Here is a 19555-nt window from a genome sequence, read left to right as displayed (position 1 = left end):
GTGGTTATATTGTTTTAAGAGGAAGTTTAACTGGGCAACTGTCTTCTATTAACACTAATCAGAGAGAAAAATGGAAGGGGCCTGGCACTTTGAAAATTGAAGGTATCAACCAAAGAAAGACAAGGGCCATGAAGGACGTGACAATGAAAGACTCCCCAGGACAGCTGGCTTCCATGGGCTCCCATGCCCGGGGGCAAGGTGGGAACGCGGGCCCCCGCTAGCTCTCAGGGAAAGGAAAAAAATCTAATATTGTCAGGTGTTTTTCTTTCAAGAAAATGATTTTAAAATCGGTTTTACGTAGAAGTGGTACGGGATACCATGTGTGGTATTCTACCGTGGAATACAAGTCGCCATTCATCTTCCAAAATATTGAAAATACTACATACCCCCAGGTCTAGCCCCCACCTTCAAACTATCCTATTGGGCGCTCATGCTGGCTTCAACACTCTTTAAGGGCCATCTTGACAGACCTTGTCTTATTGCAGAAAGTGTGGATAAGAACAAAGCCAGATTAAGACTTGAAAAAGGGAAGAGACAAAAAGATAAGAATGAATACAGGTGGTAAAAGACTAGGAACACAGAACAAACACAATTTTTATTTCTTTTAATGAGTTTCTTTACATCACACCAATACAGATAGGTTTTATGGCGACGATGGGATACGGGAACCAAGCGGACATTGCCTTAGTTAACGTACAGTCCCATCATTTGCCTGGTGTGAAAATGGGAAGCCATGGAAAACAATCTTCCGGGCTGCTGACAGTAAGGTTCGAACCCACTATCTCCTGAATGCAAGCTCACAGCTGTGCATCCCTATTTGCACGGCCAACTTGCTCAGTAACCAAAATAAAGAGAGAGAAGAAATCTGTGAGTCAACATAATTAAAGGAAAGAAATAATCAAGTGACAAATCAAAAATGGTGAATTATGACTGGTTTAAAAAAATTATCCTGATTGTAGCTTTAGGTTAATGTAAATTTAACATGTTATGTATATGTCTATGTACAGTATGAGTGACAGTCCAATTCTGTACACACTATAAGTTCATAGAAATAAGTATATTTTTTTAATTTTGAATTGGATTCAAATACAAAGACTTGAATTAAGCCTTACCTATTTGTTCTAAATTAATTCAGGAATATAGTTCTCATACTGTAGGCCTACTGTAGTAAATGATGTCATATATATTGATAGGTTCCTAATTTAACATGTACTGTAGTATTATCTCTCATACAGAACTGGTGCAACTGTAAGAAAAGTTACATTAGATATTGTTCAATTGTTTCAGTTTCATCTTGCTCATGATTAAACTGTGTGCAAAGTTTATCTAATCAAGGTCAAACCAATATAGTCATCACAACAAATATGCCTTGAGTAGAGCATAAGCAGATCAGAATTTTTGTACCACACACTTGACTGTGCAGGTGAATATCACTCCACTTCATTATCTCTTACTATGGTTATCTGTTATCAACACTGCATGTTGCATCAGATATTTGTTATCACTTATACAACATACATTAGATTTACAGTATATAACCTACTGAGAAAGATTTGTGATTCTAGTTTTGAATTCATCCTGTAGGTAAGCACAATGGTTTTAATGTTTGTTTGTGAAAAGCTTCCAGCTGAAATCAAAATGGACTGAGAAACAATTTCAACAGCCATTTGGCTAGTGACTATGAAGCAGTTTTTCCTTCTATTCTTCCTTCCTTCCTTCCTTCCTTCCTTCCTTCCTTCCTTCCTTCCTTCCTTCCTTCCTTCCTTCCATTTATATCATTTAGTTAAGATATTCATACATAGCATAGCATTTATTTGAGTTTGTTGAAAGAGATTACTCTAGCTACCCTTTGGGTATCCACAAAGGAGCCCAATGAAAAGCTTCTATCAGTTTGTTACTAAATTGTTGGTTAAATGTCAATTCAACTTGTTAAATGCCTGATTACTTTTTATATCCAAAGGAATTAAATCATGATCACCCTCCTCTTCCCACTATCCCTAAATATTAAATGACTGTAAATTTGCCAATGACCCTTTAATGAAGAATTTAAAGTACTCACAAGCAAAATACAAAGGAAAGTGAAAATCATATAGATCAGATGGGCATAATCCCAAGCAAATTTTGTATGTTTAAGCTTATGATATTGCAGTTATGAGGACTCTTGAATCTCATTCAAGTTTCATATTACACCCAAATTCATAGTGAAAGAAAGGAGAAATTGAATTAATATTTGGCGTTCTGTCAAGAACATCAGGGAACCTAAAACAACATCAACAACAACAATAACATTTCAATTTAATAAAAATAATAATTATACTAATTAGAGGACCTGTGTTGCTCTGCAGCATTCGTTGTGAATAGGTGAAATAACATGTCTTGATATGAAACTGCTCCATGCGTTGCCCAGGTACTTTCTTGAATGTTTATATTTAGGATTTATATTACCTGTTAATTTTGTGTCAAGTGATTTTTTGTAGATTTCTTTATTGTGATGTTTATTGATATTTCATGAACTATTTTGTCATTTTAGAGTTATTGTTGTGTGTTTAATTAAAATTTTTAGATTACTTCACCCTTTTCATCCCCAATGCTAATGGATACTTAAACAGTGTCCGGAGTGTCACTGTTCATCTCAGCTATCCTGAAGAGTATGTATTTGATGTGAATATTAGTCATTTTCAATTATTCTTTTTATGTCACTCCTTTCTAATCCCCAACTGTAGGGGTGCCTTACCCCCACAGTATCTTCAGATAATAAGTCATATGTGTACCAAGTTTGGAGGTTTGCCTATAAACACTTGTCATTTATAATCGTTTAGCTTCACTGATATCTTTACGTAAAGATGTTACTCCTTAAGTTAGTTATTGAAGTGATCATTTAGTGGTTTAATTTTAGGATTACTCAAAGTTGACTGAAATTAGAGACCTATCAGTGCCTGCTGATTTACTGGCAGGAAATTCTAGAGAAAATTCCAGTCCAGTATAATGGCCAGATGGAGTGAACAAAGCTGTTTTTAATATATATTTAATAATTATTACTAACATATTACTAAAATATTTTGACATATTTTATAACTCCATGTGGAGGGATGTATCCACATATTTTCTAACGCCATGTGGAGGGATGATTTTCCTTTTTTGTGCTCCTGTAATTGTTAATGAGTTAATGTGATGAGTTGTGTGTATATAATAATGGTGATGATGATGATGATGATGATGATGATGATAATAAATCACTGACATTTGATGTGCGACCATGCTACAAAAACTCATGCTGGTAACAGAAATGGCAATAAAGTTACTCTTTGACTGTAGTCTTAAGGTCATCCTTTTCTAACAATTCAGATTAGTTTGAGTGTAATTCTGATTCAAAATTCATTACTCCATCTTCAACTATTGCAAACCTAATTCATATTTTAAATTCATAGGACTTCAAGTATTTTGAGTTTTTGCATTTTTCATTCATTAAGAATTTATTCATCACATGAGCAACTATAATATAATAATCTCACCTCAGTCTCTTTCAGATATGAGAACCATGGGTGTTCCACAGATTATTTCTGTAGTACTATTGTTATTAGTCATAACAGCTGATGACAGTCAAAGTGCCAAGATCCTGGGGCTGTTTCCATTCCCAGCCCGAAGCCACCTAATTTCAATAACTGCATTAATGAAGGAATTAGCTCGGCGAGGGCATCAAGTAACGGTTGTGAGCTCATTCCCCAGTCCACCAATGGCCAACTATACTGACATCATAGTAAAAGATACTTTCCCAGAGAAAGGTGAGTTTATGTAGTGTGTAGAATACTTGTACTTAGCTGTACCCTAAAATCAGCTTGTTGTTAGGTTTGTAGATTTATTCAATGTCACATCGTTTGCTGTTAAATCAGTAGGGACTTATTCAAGTTAAATAATAACCAGTATGAATATGTATTTTATTAGTTAAATCAAAGAAATATACTACATATTTTGTCAATGAAATTGAATATGGAATCCTTCTGTGTTATGTAAAGCATCCTAAATTTACACTTCTTCTTCTTTTCGTACCATATCTGGTCTAGATGTTGGCAACCATCAGGCCTATTATAGTTTCAGCATCAATCGTCATTGATCTCCATGTAGCGTTGTTGCCCAGGTGGCAGTATCCCTATTGGTTGTTTAACATTTTCTTAAATGATTTTAAAGAACTTGAAAATTTATTGAACATTTCCCTAGATAAATTATCCCAATCCCTAGGCCTAATTCCCAGCCCAAATCAGCATTTTTGTAACACTACTCTTGTCAGAAATCACCCAGAACAAATCGTGCAACTTTCCTTTGTATTTTTCCCAGTTCTGAAATTAAGTATTTCTGGTGTGGGTCCCATACAATGGAACCATACTCTAAATGGGGTCTTACCAGAGACTTATACACTCTCTCTTTTACATGGCTACTACAATCCCTACATACCCCAATGAAGATCTTTCCTTAAATCAACACCTAGGTACTAACAGTGATCCCCATGAGATGCTATTACCCCATCATTGGTGTGATTAAAACTGAGAGGACTTTTCCTCTTTGTCAAAATCACAACCTGACTTTTAATCCATTTACCATCATACGGTACCATTGTCTACTTTCCATCTCACAACGTTGTCAAGAATTTTTTTATAGTTGTTCACAATCCTGTAACTTATTTAATTACTGTATACAATATAATTACGTATAATTTTACAAAGTTTATTCCACCTACTCAGTACTGTACAATAATTGCAATGTCTATAATTACATTACAATATGTTATCAAGGGACTACCTGAAGATACACTTGAAATATAGAACTCAATAGAAGCATCTAGACTTTGTATTCAGACTGGCATCTTATACTTTTAATGTGCAATTTTAGAGTATTCACTAAAAAAAAGGGCAATATTTTAATCATCATTGTAGAAAATCATTGTGATACTATTCTTACAGTCTAATTGCAACATATGTAAACCTGAAATTTTATTTGTCATTGATCAGTACAGCATAATTTTATCTATCAACATTTCATCCACTCCACCATTTTATATGTATATTACCGCACCACATACACAGTTCACTCTTTTAATTTTTATTTCCACAATGTAATTTTGTTTTAGGACATCGGCAAATCAAAAGTGATCTTATTTAGTCTGATGATGACCCACATAGGGTCGAAACTAGTCCCTTGATAACATATTGTAATGTATTTATAGACATTGCAATTATTGTACAGTATTGAGTAGGTGGAATAAACTTTGTAAAATTATATGTAATCTTAATTCAATACGGAACCAATAATGAAATTCATAACCTTGAATACAGTATAATATGATCCACAAAAAGCCTTATTTGTGTTTCCATTTCTTTACTCAAGTCATTTACAATGTAAGAAAACATAAAACCAAGCAAGTGGCTGTGCAGTTAGGGTTGTACAGCTGTAAGCTTGCAGTCAGAAGGTAGTGGGTTCAAACTCCACTGTCAACAGCCCTGAAGATGGTTTTCCGTTGTTTCCTATTTTCACACCAGGCCTTAATTAAAGCCTAGTCCTTTCCTAGCCCACCGTCGCCATAAGACTTATCTGTGTTGGTGCGACATAAAGCAAATTGTAACAAAAATAAAACAAAAAGATCCAATAAAACTGCCTTGGGAACCTCCCTCTTAATGATTACAGGATCAGGTAACACTTCACCTATTCTAATTCTCAATGTTATATTTTCTGGAAATATAGTTGCCCATTTAACCACTTTTTTTTTTTTTTTTTTCAAGTTCACTAGCCTTCATTTTCATCAGGAGTCTTTCATGTTCTACCCTATCAAAAGCCTTGGATAGAATAATAGTGATACAGTCCATTTGACCTCTTGAATCTAAAATATCTGCTATATATTGCTGGAATCTTACTAGATGAGCCTCACTGGAATAACTTTTCCTAAATCTTAACTGCCCTCTATCAAATCAGTTAGTAATTTCACAAATGTGTCTAATATAATAAGAACTTCCAAGCAACACATGTCAAGCTGACTAGCCTGTAAGTTTATTACCCTTTCCTTTGTATATTGGGGCTACTATTGCAACTCTCCATTCATTTGGTATACCTCCTTCATGCAAGCAGTAATCAAATAAGTGCCTACCTTAGATTTGCTACTATATCCCAACTCATGGCCTTTAGTACTGTATATCTCCAGAAATCTTATAAATCTCAGCTGCTTTTTATTTTAGCTTTCAAACTTTGTATCTTTTTGTAAATATCTTTATCATCACAGGTAGATTTCAGTAATTTTTCAGTATTAGCCATCTCTTCAACCTCTTCAACCTCTTCAACATCCAGCTACCTTTACATACTGCTGACTGAATACTTCTACCTTTTGTAAATCCTCACATATACATTCCCCTTGTCCATTAACGATCCCTGGAATATCCTTCCTGGATCCTCTTTCTGCCTTAAGGTACTATACCCTACAGGGCATAAAACAATAGTGGGTTACATAACTTATCTGCTTACCTGTCCGCAAATAAACTGTACCAGCCTAGCTGCAACCGGCAGATGGGCGTTTTGGGTTCTTGTGACGAGAGTATAATTAGACAGGGATATTACACTATTAATTTTAATTACTGAAATGGGAAACTCAATTGTTATTTAACTATTTAATTGACAAAGCATAGTCAATTAAAAAAGGATTTAGTTATCACAATACCTCTTTTACCATGGATAGTACTCGTAGTGCAAAGATAACTGCCGTAAAGGCTTACATTTGTAATTTACAAAGATAAAAATGAGATGACGTTACTGTAATTTACAAAGATAAAATAACGTGATGATTCGGTGCAGAGGAGTAAATCTGTGAACCAAACCTGTATCTCTCTTTAGGGAACAGCACCATTGGACCTACAAAATAAAAACATGATGCCAGGATTAGGGACATTTTGCAGAAATAAAGCTACTACTAAGGTTCCCTCACCTTTTGGGGAAATATTTACATATAAACAGCAACTCTGCATGTTACAAACGATGACTAAAATAAACCAAACACTGAAGCTATATGTTATCCGACTACATAGGGATGTGAACACATATCCTCTGGGTAATCTTTATACTTACTAGATAATCTAATAATCAGAATCCCCTGGTACCAAGATATCATATATACAAATACACAAGTAAGTGGGAAAGTCAAGAGAAACAAAAGAAAGAATCGTTGTCACAAACAAATAACTCTCGGCCGGAAAGAAAGAATCTCTTACAACTCTTGGCTTTTAAAAATGGCTGTGACTTCCTAGAGTGCATGGTTGGGCCATTGACCTGGTTGTCTAGCCAGTAAAGCCTCCCCCATCCCACAAAAAAATCGTAAACAAGGCTGCCAGCGACCTAGTTTCTCTGCATTCTGGATTCAACATCACAAGAGGGCTTTCAATTTCGTCTTCTCTTGACAAACCTATAAGCCATAACATAACTTCTTAGAACAAGTAAGGAGCCAATTCTCATTCTATATATCTGGCTCTAATAACTGACCACCTCAGGCCTAATTATACTGTACTATTTCTCATAAAATCATGACCGTCTATACTTATGACGTGCCTGATACCCTCTAGGTCCAAGTCCATGTTTGGCAGAGTAAAATGGAGTCAAAGAGTTTAATGACACTGCATACAACATGGTTTTAATTTCACCAGGATTCAATCAAATAGATACATGCATATAAATTATACTCAGGCAGCATGCAAACACTACATTACACAGATCTATCTATCCTTTCAAAGAGAGAGAATGATAAACTAATCCAAATTATCCTTACTTACAAGAAAATTTGATCCAACGACAGATACTAAGGAATATACTGATCTAATATTCACTAAACAACCTTAAGTAACACTTGGCACTCTTCTTCCCACCACGTAACATAACTCACGTCGCTATTCTCTACATAAAAACATTTATACCTTACAATTTTAATGATTTTAAACCCATCTTAATAAATAGCCCGATGGGCTATAATCAAGTCGTATTCTAATATTTACATACTTAATTACTACATTTCTGCATAACGGCCACCAATCCTAACACGTGCCTACAAGTATGGTTCACTTATCTGATATTTGGTGACCTCCTTATCCCTCCTTCAGGGTTAGGCTGTGCCTTCTTAGCCCACCATGGTAGTGATGTGGTCCTGGGTCGATCCTCTTACTTCCGGCAGCGTAGGTGGCTCCATTCTGAAGTTATCCTCCTGAAGACCAGCGTGAAGACTTTGTACGTCTGGACTTGAACTCGTTATGACACTCACTGGAATGAGATGTTTAGTTAATAAACTGCACAACACCACCGTCTCTCCTACTGAATTTCATGGGTGTAAAATAAATGACTGGAACGTTATTGTCCTGTCAATAGATGAAATTACGTCATAACGTGTGTATAGGCCTACTTTACTAAATGCAAAACTCGTAGCCTTATCCGCTGAACTATATTGACACTTCACTTAGCTCAACTTCACCACACACGTGTATCCCGTAAACAAAACCTTGATAGTTTTAGTTAGCGGCTTTGATCCTCTTACCAATATAATGGTCCATTATTGGACATTATAAATTTTCCAGCTAACTCATTCTTGGCTGCCCGCATTTCGCCCTCGTGTGCCAAGTCAGGCTCGTCAGTTGGGACTTAGCACACCACCCAAGACGCAAGGCTAGTGCCTACCGTGGAGGCCACTGCACAGGCTACTTGAAGCCACCAGCAGTGCCAATGCACTACGAGAGCTATGTCTCATTTTCAAAAATTGATGCCTGCCTGGCCATCAAATGATGCAGATGCCGATTCCCACAGGGAACCCAAAATATTTGTCCCGAATGAGCAAACCCACAATACCATTTGGGACAAATATTTTGGGTTCCCTGTGGGAATCGGCATCTGCATCATTTGATGGCCAGGCAGGCATCAATTTTTGAAAATGAGACATAGCTCTCGTAGTGCATTGGCACTGCTGGTGGCTTCAAGTAGCTTGTGCAGTGGCCTCCACGGTATGAGGACGAGTTCGACAGCCGTAGTGGAAGGACATGTTCCTCTCGCTCGCTCTCTCTCCTCGCCAGGCGCTCTGTACTTTCCCAGTACTAGTCAGGCAGCTGTACTTGTTAGTACATCTCCGAAAGAGCATTATCTACTGTCTGTACTTTTAAGTACACAGTACGAGCATTGTCAGGAAGCACTTTTTAGTGCTATTCTCTTTCAGGATTTTATTTCAGGAAGCGACAGGTATGATGGAACTTCGAGAAGACCTACCTGAGAACTTCAAGGACGCAGTAGGGGAGATTGTTCTCTGGGTCGACCACAGGACCGTCCCGCTGAACCACGCCGCCCCTGCGCTGCTGGTACAGTACCGACCTGGGGAGGACACCTACAGGGAGGCCTACCTCATCATTGAGCTCCTCACGAGGCTCGAGGGGGCCACAGGGAAGGAGCTCTCCCCCGACGCCGTCGAGAACATCGAGAACTGGGCGATAATTATCCGCCCCACGGACCCAGGCCAGATCAGCCGCTACGAGAGGAGCTTCTCTGCTTACTTTCAGGTCACCCGAATACCAGGCAAGAGGAGCTACACTACCGGCAACGGTAGCCAGGAGACTGCCACACAGACGGAGCCGAGGAAGGAGGACGACGGCGGCGCTCCCGAGCGCCGCGACCCCAGTTGGAAAGCTGTACCTTACGAAGTACACGCAGACCAACAAGGCCGCCAACCAGGATCGTCGCCAACCTACCAAGGCGAAGTGGTCGCAGACGCAGGCCTACCAGGAGGGGCCTGTAACCCGGGCGCAAACCAGGAGAGCGCCCGTGTTGGTGGATGGCAGCACGGCAGTGGAGAAGGACGCCCCTTGGTGTTCTGATGCTGCTGCCCAGGCACAGCCTGCCTGCATGTCTGTCGAGTTGCAAACCTCGATGTGCGCCCCTCAGGACAGGGAAAGCAGTCGAGTGCTAGCACCGACCGACGCCGCCGCCGCCAGCCAGGAGAAGGAAGAAGACGGCGACGCAGCGGAACCACCAGCTACCCCGGGGTCACCCGGCCGGGAGGAGGACCACCAGGGCGCGGCCTCTTCCCCTCCCGAGAAGACACGCCCGGGAAGAAGAAGAAGAAGAAGAAGACGCCGGACCAGGAAGCAGAAGGCGACGCCGGCCCATCAGGAGATGGCCACCCAGCCGCATCCCAAGACTGCTCCCAGGACAGCAGTCAGCCGAGGAGCCAATCAGGAGAGGACCTCAGCAGGTAGCGGCAGTCAGGTGAGAACAGAACGTCCCCCTCAACAGCTCTTGCAGTGTTTCCGCTGTCTGAGGTGGGGCCACCGTCAGGTCAGCTGTGGGCTCGAGGTGAGGTGCAACCGCTGTGGTGGTGATCACCACTACACGGCCTGCGCAGCACTTAGGGAGGCGCCGGTGTGCGCCAACTGCTCGGGGGGCCACCCGGCCTCCCATCGCAGTTGCCCTGTCTACCGGGCCATGGCGCGGGCAGAGAGGAAGGAGGCCCGGCGCCATGTCCCACAACCATCCAGCAGGTCCCCGCCTCGGCGGGCTTGGCCTCATTCTCCGGGATTGGAGACTGGGTACGAGGGACCTCAAGGGGGTCGGGCGGTGCGGCAGGCACTAGTGGCTATTGCCGCATGGCTCGGCAACCGGCACGGCCCGCGCTAGTCACAGCAGTGCCCAGAAGGACTGATCCCCTGAATAACTGGCATGGCGAGGAATAGGCTTATGACTGTGCATGATACCTATTCCCAACTAACACAATTACCTGGACCTCTCCAGAACCACATCCTTGCATGTGCTATCTACAAAATGTCAGGTTTTACATGTAGGCATCTTTCTATTTCCGCCTATGTGGTTTTGTCCTGACCCTTACTACCTGATTACACCACTATTGATACCCACCACCACATCTGGCCTGGTAGCATGCTGAGCATGGGGACAGGCAGATACTCCTGTAGTATCACACTTCCACTCCTCCCTGCTATCTTTTTCTTCTTAGAACTAATAGCATGTCGGAGGCCATGTAGATTGAGTCGATGGTCACGCGGGGGGAGCGGGCTTCGGGGGCCCCCCCGAAAAAAAAAAAAAAAACCTCCACGGTATGCACTAGCCTTGCGTCTTGGGTGGTGTGCTAAGTCCCAACTGACGAGCCTGACTTGGCACACGAGGGCGAAATGCGGGCAGCCAAGAATGAGTTAGCTGGAAAATTTATAATGTCCAATAACGGACCATTATATTGGTATTGTGGGTTTGCTCATTCGGGACAAATATTTTGGGTTCCCTGTGGGAATCGGCATCTGCATCATTTGATCCTCTTGCCGAAGATCGTCTATCGCTACATTCACCCTTGCCACTTGTACGAGGAAGTCTATACATATGGCAATGTTTTTAGTTGAATGCTTGCAAATTCGCGACCACGCCGCAACAAAAAATTCTTAGTATAGTCAACATGTTAAAATAGTTACTGAACAAATTTACAAATCACTTCTCCGATGAATAAAATTAGCGTGACCGCACTGAAGTAATTACAGTCTTTGTTCAGACAAAGGTTTCTGGCGCAAAATACAGACAGACACGTGACATGCACTAGCAGCAATCTCACCGTCGTATAGGGAGCAAAAAGTGAAGCAACGCCAGGGAAACTCCCTCAAAACACTCTTCAGTTTGGTATGTAGCCACTAAACAGTTTCCCACGGTGGTCGGAATGTTACAAAGTTATTAATCTCGTTACTTGCTAACGGCGTTAAACTTATCATTGGCATCTTAAAATTCTGGAGATAATTTTCATCATTTTATTATTCTGGCAGCTCAGACAGCAGTGCGTCGGCCTCTCACCGCTGGATACCGTGGTTCAAATCCCGGTTGTTCCATGTGAGATTTGTGCTGAACAAAGCGGAGGCGGGACAGGTTTTCCTCTGGGTACTCCGGTTTTCCCTGTCATCTTTCATTCCAGCAACACTCTCCATTCTCATTTCATAGCATCTATCAGTCATTAATAAATCACTTTGGGAGTGGCGACCCCATCGTACTAATAGCCTATATCTGCTTCATTCATTCCATCCCTAACCCATTCAATGACTGGAAAACAGGTTGTAGGTTTATTATTCTGAAAACCTTCAGATAGAGGAGATATCACTCGATTCCTGTGATGTGGTGAACCTGACTACTCCCACTTAAAATATTGTTAGGGTGGTATAGTACTTCCCAAAACAAAATTCTTATCTCTCTTTCCTTCTCCAACATATCTTCTGTTTCACTCATGCATGGCCACACCCTGCCTAGGAAATCACCTCCTAAGTTCCTGCGTTCTATACGGTATCACGCCCTTTCATATGGCGTCATGTTGCTCAATATTTCATCTGCGTTAAATATCACTTATTATTATTATTATTATTATTATTATTATTATTATTATTATTATTATTATTATTATTATTATTATTATTATTATTATTATTATTATTACGTTCGTTACGACCCCTGAGGATCACGAGTGACTTGTTCGGTACATCTTCTTTCTTCCCAATACCCCTTCATTCTCTCACTCCTCCTCTTTCTCTCGGCTTCCGTGATCTGAATCTGGATCCTGGTGTCTGTCCATCTGTGACCTTCCACGAGCTTTTTGTATTTGGACCTATCCTGTACTGTCATCAGTGGATATTTTTCCTTTATGCCAATATCGCTTATTAACACTTTAACACTACCATATTTTAACATTGATCCTAGCTGTGAACTGGGTCTTTTTGCTAATTTTTAACACGTTATTATGGAACAGCGAAACATATTACATGCCTGATTTTTGTACCAGATGAAGGTCTCAACCATCCAAAATGAAGATGTTAATCAACAAGTGAATATCTGAAGTAATGATAATAATAATATTGTATGGCCTCAGCTACCGTGTGCAGACATTTCGATTTGACACCATCTGGCTGTCTGCTCGTCAATTTCGACGTTCCGTTTTACTCTAGGACCACTAGATGGCAGACAATAAACCGGATCTCTCTTGGGCATCTATGGCTGAGATTTTTTAATGAATTTTGTTGAGTAAATACCAAATGTATCACCAGAGATCTTTTACATGCCGACATCATACGACATGGAGTGTCGAATGGACTTTTTTCCGCCCTTCAAAAATCCGACTACCTCTGCCGGGTTTGAACCCACTATCTTGGGATCCAGAGGCTGACACTCTACCACGGATCCACAGAGGCAGCTAATATCTGAAGTAATTTAATTAGGCTATACTAGTTTATTGAAAAACATGAAAAAAATAGTACGGAAAAAAATTTTTACATTGAGGTTATACCAATAAGCTTGCTCAAACAATAAAAAATAATCATTTAATGCGACTACTTAGGCCACAAATAAACACAAATGCAGTGGAATAAAATATTTACCTATTTAGGAATAGTTTGTTTTCGTATGGTAGTCCTGAAAACATTGGACTATACACAGTCGTACTTTGCACTCCTTGCACCACCATCTACTCTCTTTTCTGACGCGCTTACCACTTTCCTTCTTGCCCCTGTCTGAGCATACCTTGCAATAACGAGTAGCATTCACTTTATTGTTCGTTGGAGGAACCTTTTCTGGAAAATGGCGAGCAAAAGTCCTGTCAACACCGGGGGAGGGAGTAGGTTCCAGCCTTGAAATATCTCCTCCTCCTTTAGCTGCTAACCGCGAACTGATCACTCTCATGTAATCCACAAGAGATATATTTGATTTTGAAATCTCTTTATATAGAATGAAACCATTCACAACAGACATAAGGAACAAATGGAAGAAGAGCTTTTTCCACCATTTCATTGTCTTCCGTGCAAATGGGTAATAACTGTTCAGTTGATCTGCTCTATCAACACCAGATTTATTTATATTGTAATCGATGACTACGTCAGGCTTTAGTTTCTGTATGACACCACCCTTCGATCTACCAGAAACAAGTGTAGTGGAAGCCTTATCTTTTGTTGAAAGGCATAAAACATCCCGCTTGCTCTTCCACTTCACAGCAAGAAGGTGCTCTTTCCTCAAAAATATCATCTCATCCTTCTTCAATTTCTTTGTCTTGAACGTTGGTGGTAAATCCTTCCTGTTTTTCATGACAGTTCCAACAGCCAGGATCTTCTTTTGCCACAGCATATTCAGTAGGGAGGGGCTAGTATAGTACCTGTCCATATAAATACAGTGGCCCTTACTGGAAAACTGTGAGCATAATCTATCTACAAGAGCCTGAATGCTGTTGTCAACATTCCCTGTGGATCCCGTATATATTTCACAATTCAGTACGTAGCCTGTTACCACATCGCAAAGTACATACATTTTCATACCGTACTTATTGGGCTTATTCTTCATATAAACCCTAAACCTTACTCGACTGCAGGAGGGACATATAGCCTCATCTATTGTTAGGTTCTCATACGGCTGAAAACTGGCAATGCATTTGTGCACAAAAAAAAAAAAAAAAAAATCAAAGAAAGGCCTGAGTTTATGTAGTGGGTCATGATTAGGTTCCCCCTTCTTGATGAAGGTGGCATTGTCATTCAGGTGCAACATAAATAAAATTCTGGAAAATCTATCACGACTCAACAATCGACTGGCAAATCCTGTCTGATAAAAGTGATCAGTAGACGAATAATCACTAAGTTTGGGTAGCTTCACCACACACATATGCAACATTGTTGCAATAAACCAATAAATTTCATGAAATTTTACTGCAGACCACCGGTGTCACATGGAATTTTCCTTCAGTTTGCCCTGACGTTTCATTGCCACAATTGTCGTACCTGCATATCAGTTATTTTCTGTACAAAAAAAATGACTGAAACAATCCATTTCGTCACTCCCCGTGCAAAACTGAGTAGAACCAGATGCCGACTGGAAGACAGGTAGTTGTGGTTGGTCATCTGTTTCTAACCATTCATCATCAGGTTCAGATGATCTAGCAGATGTTCCCGGCACAAGTGAATCATCAGCCTGCGTCTCTTCATCTAAACAAAAAAAGTAACCCAAATTTCTGTAGGCAAAGTATTTCTATCGTTTGTATTTGGAGTAAAGTAATACAGCTAAACACTTACGTTCCAAAGTGACGTAATAAATAAAAATCTTACTTGAACTATCGCTTGATACGTTATCCGGTTCATAAGCGGGGTCATCATCACTTTCATCCATCTCTGAACCTGCTTCTCCCAATAAAATATCCAAAATATCACTATCATTGAGCCGGCGTGAAGACATGTTTACACAGTAACACAGCTGACAGCGTGACAGATTTGGCGCGCACAGCACACGGCACACCGAGTGCTTCAGTAAAGGTCACGGCAAGGAGAAAATACCCTGTTTATTGTTTCAGTTCGAAATTCCCGATAACTGCTGCATTCTAGTGGTCACTAGATGAACTATTACCTCCAACCAAGGGACGGGAACCGTACGTAATACGTGCAGCTGGATATAAACACACGAAAATCACGCCCATATTATGTACGGGCGCTGTACAGAAGCAGGAAAGCAGCGCGCCCATATCCCGTACGGGCATAGTGTTGAAAGTGTTAACGAATGAACAGAATGGTTCAGTACCTATGCATGTCCTTGCAATTTTTCCTAAAATTCATATGTTTGCCATCAAGTTATTCTTAGTTGACTTTTGTACTAAATTCAATTACCTAGTACTGTAAATTCCTTCAGTCTCTTCTTACTTCCACAACCATTCGTAACTCTGTTTCTTTCTAACCTGCACCTCCTTCTTAATCTCTTTATTTCTTTGTTATAATATAATGGGTTTTTACCAATCCTTATACCTTTAAAGGTACATACCTGTTTTCACACTCGTCAACAATTGCTTTAAACCTATCCAATAGGATGTTTACAATATTACTTACCATTTTCCACTGATCATAATTACTTTTTAAAAACTCCCCCATGCCTGTCTCATCAACCATGTGGTATTGCCTAATAATCCTACTTTTACAATCTTCCTTTCTATTGCATTTATTGTGAACTACGGCAAAACCAGTTTCATGATCACTTATACTCAGTTTCTCTGTAGAGCTCGTCTGGTTTCATCAGCACCACATTTAGATTATTATTTCCTCTAGTTGGCTCCGTCACTTTCTGATTTATCTCTCGTTTCTAGATGAACTTATTTACCATAGCCAGATGTTTCATTCCAGGCAGGTGTCAATATCATGCACCTGTCAATGTCATATGTTATGTACACATGTTATGTGACCCTCTTAGACTGATTCTGATGATTCCATCAACTTCTGCTTCGAATGCTAGCGCTGTACCACGTCTGGGGTACCATCTGGTGACGAATGAACATACCTTTTCCACTTCTCTTATAACGTCTAAATTCAAAAGCTCATTGTTTAAGAAGCCTTTCTTGTGGACAGTCGAGATTTTCTTCTGATGATGCAGAGCACAGTTCTCTGCAAAACGTAAAGAATTTCACCTTATTTTCTTGACACGGCATAAGCCCAAAAGCCTATATCATGACTATAAGTACAGGCCCTGAAAGCAGCAATGGATACATTATTTACCATTTGTTGGTCATGCTTTCTGTCATTTGCATTACCTTCATAGATCTTTGGAATAGCTCAGCAGATGACAGTTCAAACCATTGATGGACATTTTTGAGCCAGGAGATCCAAGGCATCCAGGACCTCTTTTCGCAATTATCTTGGGTTGCGTGTTGAGTTGGACTGGTATTTATTCTCATTGCACATGATGTGCCCAAAATATTCTACTTTATCCTTCTTTCCAATTTTCTTCAGCTATTTATCATGGCCAATCTGCTGTAGGACTGAATGAACGCATCTATTCTCCTCTCAGTTGTTTAGGTTAGTGTCAACCCCTCTATGCCCTACAGTAGAACAGGGTAAACACAGCACTTGATGATGCGCAGTTTGGTCAATAGCCTCAGATCTCTGGAGCAAAGCAAGGGTCTCATATTAATGAAGGTCGATCTGGTGATTTCTATTCGGGCTTTGATTTCTGCATCAAGATCCCACTGTGTGTTAAGACTGCTTCCTAGGTAGATAAATTTGTCAACTATCTCAATTCTTTGATTCCTGCCATAAGCTTGCAAGCTTTTTCTGTGTACTTACCACCATGAATTCGGTTTTCTTAGTTTTAAGTTTTAATCCGGAAGTTTTGCGTGTGATTCTCACTTCATCCCCCAATAATTGCAGGTCCCTCAGGCTGGTGGCAAGCAGGACTGTGTTGTCTGCATACTGCAGGTTGTTCAAGTACTCCTCATTAATTTGGATGCCCATGAGCTGCCTGCTCTGCTTAACCTAAGCGCAATTATCAAACAGGTCGCCAATATAATTGACATGTAGGAGGACAACAAACAGTGTCCTTAGTAATCCGATCCTATACGACATGGGCAGGAAGATACCTTTAGACCTATCCAACCTAATTGCATCACCTTTCATTTTAATCAGTAACCCCTGGTTTCATGTTATAACCACATATCGGATATATTGTTTATAATCCAAAGCATCAACTGTCATTTTATCAATATCAATTCAAGAAGAGCTGAACACTGGACCCTCCATATCAAGTTGGACATGCATCTGGTGATTAAAATTTAATAAGGAAGGTGTTTTTATGACAACCATTCAAATAAGTCAACATAAACAATATTTGACAGAGATTTTATCAGCTGACATATAGTAATTTAAAGTGTTTTTAAGCTCTGTGTAGGTAGTATTTGAATGTGTTTTTATGTTTTTAGATGAGTTTTTTCTAGGTTTTAAATGTTTTGTATACTTTTATTAACTTGTTGATTTTAAAATGGTTGAAGATGACCCTATGCAAGGGTCGAAACAAGTCCCATACATATGCAATGGTTTAATTTTTAGTTTTCCCATTTAATTTTGTATTGAAAGGTGGATAATTCCTCTCCTATTTTATGTTCCAAGATGGTGAATTGAGTAGCTGGATTATTGAAAACTTGGGTTTGTTGTTTTTATATCCAATGTATGACAATGTAACTGATTTTTGACCAAATATAGTTATATGTTTTATTATTGTGGTGTTGAATAGGTCCATTTTACCTACCTGTTGGATCTATAGAAGATGTGTCTTCTTGCAAATGTCGTCCTCCAAAGGGAAAGGGTATATTTTTCTGACATTCTGGGTGGATGCCGTGCTAGCTGCACGTACAGTGATGACTCTGACCTCACTATCACAGCCAGGGTGAATGTAAACTACTTTGCCTTTGGGTCATTATGGCAGCACATTGTCCTCCATCAAAGGACTAAGGAATCAATATTGATAGGTTGACCAGAATTGTGCCACCTGACATGCTTTTACAGCTCCTGCAAATATTCTTGTTGCAACCACTGCCATATTTGCTAACAAATTTTCTGAAGGTGCTGCCAACGAGACATGGGCGCCCATATGACAGTTTGTAGAGGGGGGCCTAGACCTGGGGGTATATAGTATTTTAAATATTTTGGAAGATGAATGGCGACTTGTATTCTGCGGGAGAATAACACCCATGGGATCCCCTGCTTGTTGGTGGGGGCGGTACTATCACTTTGACATAATACCGACTTCTAAATCATTTTCTTGAAAGAAAAACACCTGACTTCATCATATTTTTTCCTTTCCCTGAAAGCTAGGGGAGGGCCGTGGCCCATCTTGCCCCCAGGCATGGGCGCCCTTGCAACAAGACAACTAATTATCTGGCCTTTGAAATATATTTAGCTGTGCAGGTTGTACTAATGTGTCACCAATAATCGTTTGGGTCATTTTGTAAGGGTGTCACGAAGCATGAATTTAACACTGTCTCTATGATTATTGTTTGGCCGAAGGAGCTATACCAGATGAATGGAGAGTTGCTATAGTAGCCCCTGTGTATAAAGGAAAGGGTGATAGACATAAAGCTGAAAATTACAGGCCAGTAAGTTTGACATGCATTGTATGTAAGCTTTGGGAAGGCATTCTTTCTGATTATATTAGACATGTTTGTGAAATTAATAACTGGTTCGATAGAAGGCAATTCGGTTTTAGGAAAGGTTATTCCAATGAAGCTCAACTTGTAGGATTCCAGCAAGATATAGCAGATATCTTGGATTCTGGAGGTCAAATGGACTGTATCGCGATTGACATGTCTAAAGCATTTGATAGGGTGGATCATGGGAGACTACTGGCAAAAATGAGTGCAATTGGACTAGACAAAAGAGTGACTGAATGGGTTGCTGTATTTCTAGAAAATAGATCTCAGAGAGTTAGAGTAGGTGAAGTTTTGTCTGACCCTGTAATAGTTGAGAGGGGAGTTCCTCAGGGCAGTGTTATCGGACCTTTATGTTTTCTTATATATATAAATGATATGAGTAAAGGAGTGGAATCGGAAGTAAGGCTTTTTGCGGATGATGTTATTCTCTATAGAGTGATAAATAAGTTACAAGATTGTGAGCAACTGCAACGTGACCTGGAAAATATTGTGAGATGGACAGCAGGCAATGGTATGTTGATAAACGGGGCTAAAAGTCAGGTTGTGAGTTTCACAAATAGGAAAAGTCCTCTCAGTTTTAATTACTGC

At 40.1% G+C, this 19555-nt stretch overlaps 1 protein-coding gene across 7 annotated transcripts in view; it reads left to right on the top strand.

Annotated features, from left to right (window-relative positions):
• Positions 1 to 1313: 1313 nt before the first annotated feature.
• Positions 1314 to 19555, top strand: part of LOC136873997 (UDP-glycosyltransferase UGT5) — a 44858-nt gene continuing 26616 nt past the window's right edge. Inside the window, exons 1-2 of one of the 7 annotated variants that reach the window (XM_068227620.1) lie at positions 1314 to 1423; positions 3518 to 3782. In XM_068227620.1, the coding sequence (XP_068083721.1) occupies positions 3530 to 3782 (253 nt within the window). In that variant the 5' untranslated portion in view covers positions 1314 to 1423; positions 3518 to 3529. The other 6 variants (XM_068227622.1, XM_067147440.2, XM_067147441.2 and 3 more) reach the window with 6 other exon arrangements.

Source organism: Anabrus simplex, chromosome 5 (genome assembly GCF_040414725.1).
Source record: "Anabrus simplex isolate iqAnaSimp1 chromosome 5, ASM4041472v1, whole genome shotgun sequence".
In the NCBI taxonomy this organism is placed as follows: Eukaryota; Metazoa; Arthropoda; class Insecta; order Orthoptera; family Tettigoniidae; genus Anabrus; species Anabrus simplex.
Note: the sequence above shows the minus strand (reverse complement) of the source record. Positions and strands in the feature narration are given on the sequence as shown.